Below are 2052 nucleotides of genomic sequence, written 5' to 3'. Positions count from 1 at the left end.
TCATTGAATGTGATAAATGTGGGATTGGAGGTCAAGCGAGAGACCGGGCTTAGAAACAGTCTCAGGAGTCCCTGGCATAAAATTAATAATTTAAAACAAATGATAAATGAGTTGACGCTCTGAGGGGAGCGTTTGTTCAGAGTAGCCCAGAGTGAAAGTGGTGCCTTCATCACTGATGCAATTTTTGATTTCTTTGTTTTTAAGCTAAACCTAGAGATGAGGAAGGCTCAGCAGAGTTGTTAAGGTTTTTTTATTCTTAAGATCTTGTGACACCAGGCGTTTACTGTCCCTTTCTTCCCTTATCTTCCTAATCGCCACCACCAGGGGAAAATCTGAGTCAGGGAAAAAAGTTTGGGTTTCAGGTACTTTTGCTCTGTGTCCTGAGTTCTCAGTTTTAAAAATAAATAAAAGTGTGTGGGAGACACCACATCATCACCCTGTTACTTAAGAGGAAGGAGTCCTGGTCTCATTGTGGCAGTCGGGGAACTCTCGCTCTGCTGAACTGCACTGTCGTACGTTTTGAAGGGTTCTGTATGCATAGATGACTTTAGTAATTAAAATGGTTTTTTCTAAGTGTTACTGGAAAGAGGCGGCTTTTATGAGAGTATCTACTGGTATAGAAAGCTCCTCACAATTGTCTGTGATTTTCAGTTTATCTCTGTTCTGCTCACTAGTTGAAGGAGTGCTCTGAGCACCCAGGGGCAGCCACTCACATGGTAGCCAGTCAGACATGTCTCCCTCCTGAGGATAGGGCCGCAGAATTGTGCCTAAAGATGAAACAAAACTGTTAGCCAAGAGAGTTCGCTAGAACCGGTGACGTGGTAGAAATTGGTATCAGGTGTTAATTACAAAGACGATCAGTTTTCAGGGAATAAAACTCTTAAAATTGTGCCACTTAAATAGTTTAAAAAATATATGAGCAAACATTGATTTGTGTGTGGTTTTAATTTTGAGTATAAAAGTGTCATTGTGCCAGTTGCTTTAATAATGTCTCATAATTATTAAAATATTTTAATATTGACAAAGTCCAGCCACACTCATCACATTGGTTTTGTACCCCAAAACAGCTCCTGGGTGAAATTGTATCGAAAGGTTTTTGAAAGTCTCCTGCTTCTTACGCCGTGCTGAGAGGATTGTATCTGGGTAATGCAATTTGGGGTGATTGCACTTTTTGTTCTTTTCCTATAATTGTGCTTTGCTTTTTAAATAAGCACTTCAAAATTTCCATACTTTTGGGAACAGAGTTACTTATTAGTAGATTGTTACAGGGCGTATGAGTCATCGTGACTTTGTGTGGCTCGAGACATGTCAGTGGATTTAAAAGATTTCTGGCCTTGCAGGTCGGGTCTATGCCGTAGTGTCAAAGAGAGAAGGTCGGGTGCTGCAAGAAGAGATGAAAGAGGGGACGGACGTGTTCATCATCAAGGCCGTGCTGCCCGTCGCCGAGAGCTTTGGCTTCGCCGACGAGATCAGGAAGAGAACGAGTGGCCTGGCCAGCCCACAGCTCGTATTCAGCCATTGGGAGGTAAAAACCCAAACCCTCACGCCTGCCTTTTCACCTATGGATGGGCTTCCTATGGCTGACACCGAGAGTAGCAAGCAAAGGTCTCTGTGCCATTTGGCCTCCTGGTGGCCCTGCTCAGCCAGAGGGACAGGGGGGAAAGCACATGGTCTTTATCCGTCTGGATCGAGTGAGCATTAGAGCAAACGTGGCTTAGAATACACACGTTCATTCTTTTTATTTGATGTAAAGGTTAAGACATAGAACATTTAATCCCTTTTCCCCCCTCTAAAGATATATCGTAGATTTTTAAAAGAAAAGCACAGACATTTTTGAAAGTAAAACTTTAAGGAACTTTTCTTCTGAGGAAAAGTAGTTCTAGCATTTAGAGGGGGAACCTTATCGGTAATCAAAATGAAAACTTCACAGATACACATTGCTGGGGAGAGAAGAAAAGATGGTTTTTTTAATTTAGGGGAGAAATAATAACGGAAGGACAGGGAGGTCAGGCCAGCCTTCCTGAACAATTCGTAAAGGCAAAGAAGAAGCCA

The 2052-nt window shown here is 42.3% G+C and overlaps 1 protein-coding gene across 3 annotated transcripts in view; it reads left to right on the top strand.

The window, feature by feature from the left end:
• LOC105302852 (elongation factor-like GTPase 1) overlaps window positions 1–2052 on the top strand; it is a 19775-nt gene that overhangs the window by 11380 nt on the left and 6343 nt on the right. For all 3 annotated transcript variants that reach the window (XM_011376096.2, XM_023520975.1, XM_023520976.1), the window contains exon 3: window positions 1341–1525. In XM_011376096.2, the coding sequence (XP_011374398.1) occupies window positions 1341–1525 (185 nt within the window). The remainder of the gene's footprint in view (window positions 1–1340; window positions 1526–2052) is intronic.

This window comes from Pteropus vampyrus, unplaced genomic scaffold (assembly GCF_000151845.1).
Source record: "Pteropus vampyrus isolate Shadow unplaced genomic scaffold, Pvam_2.0 Scaffold286, whole genome shotgun sequence".
NCBI classification, from domain to species: Eukaryota; Metazoa; Chordata; class Mammalia; order Chiroptera; family Pteropodidae; genus Pteropus; species Pteropus vampyrus.
Note: the sequence above shows the minus strand (reverse complement) of the source record. Positions and strands in the feature narration are given on the sequence as shown.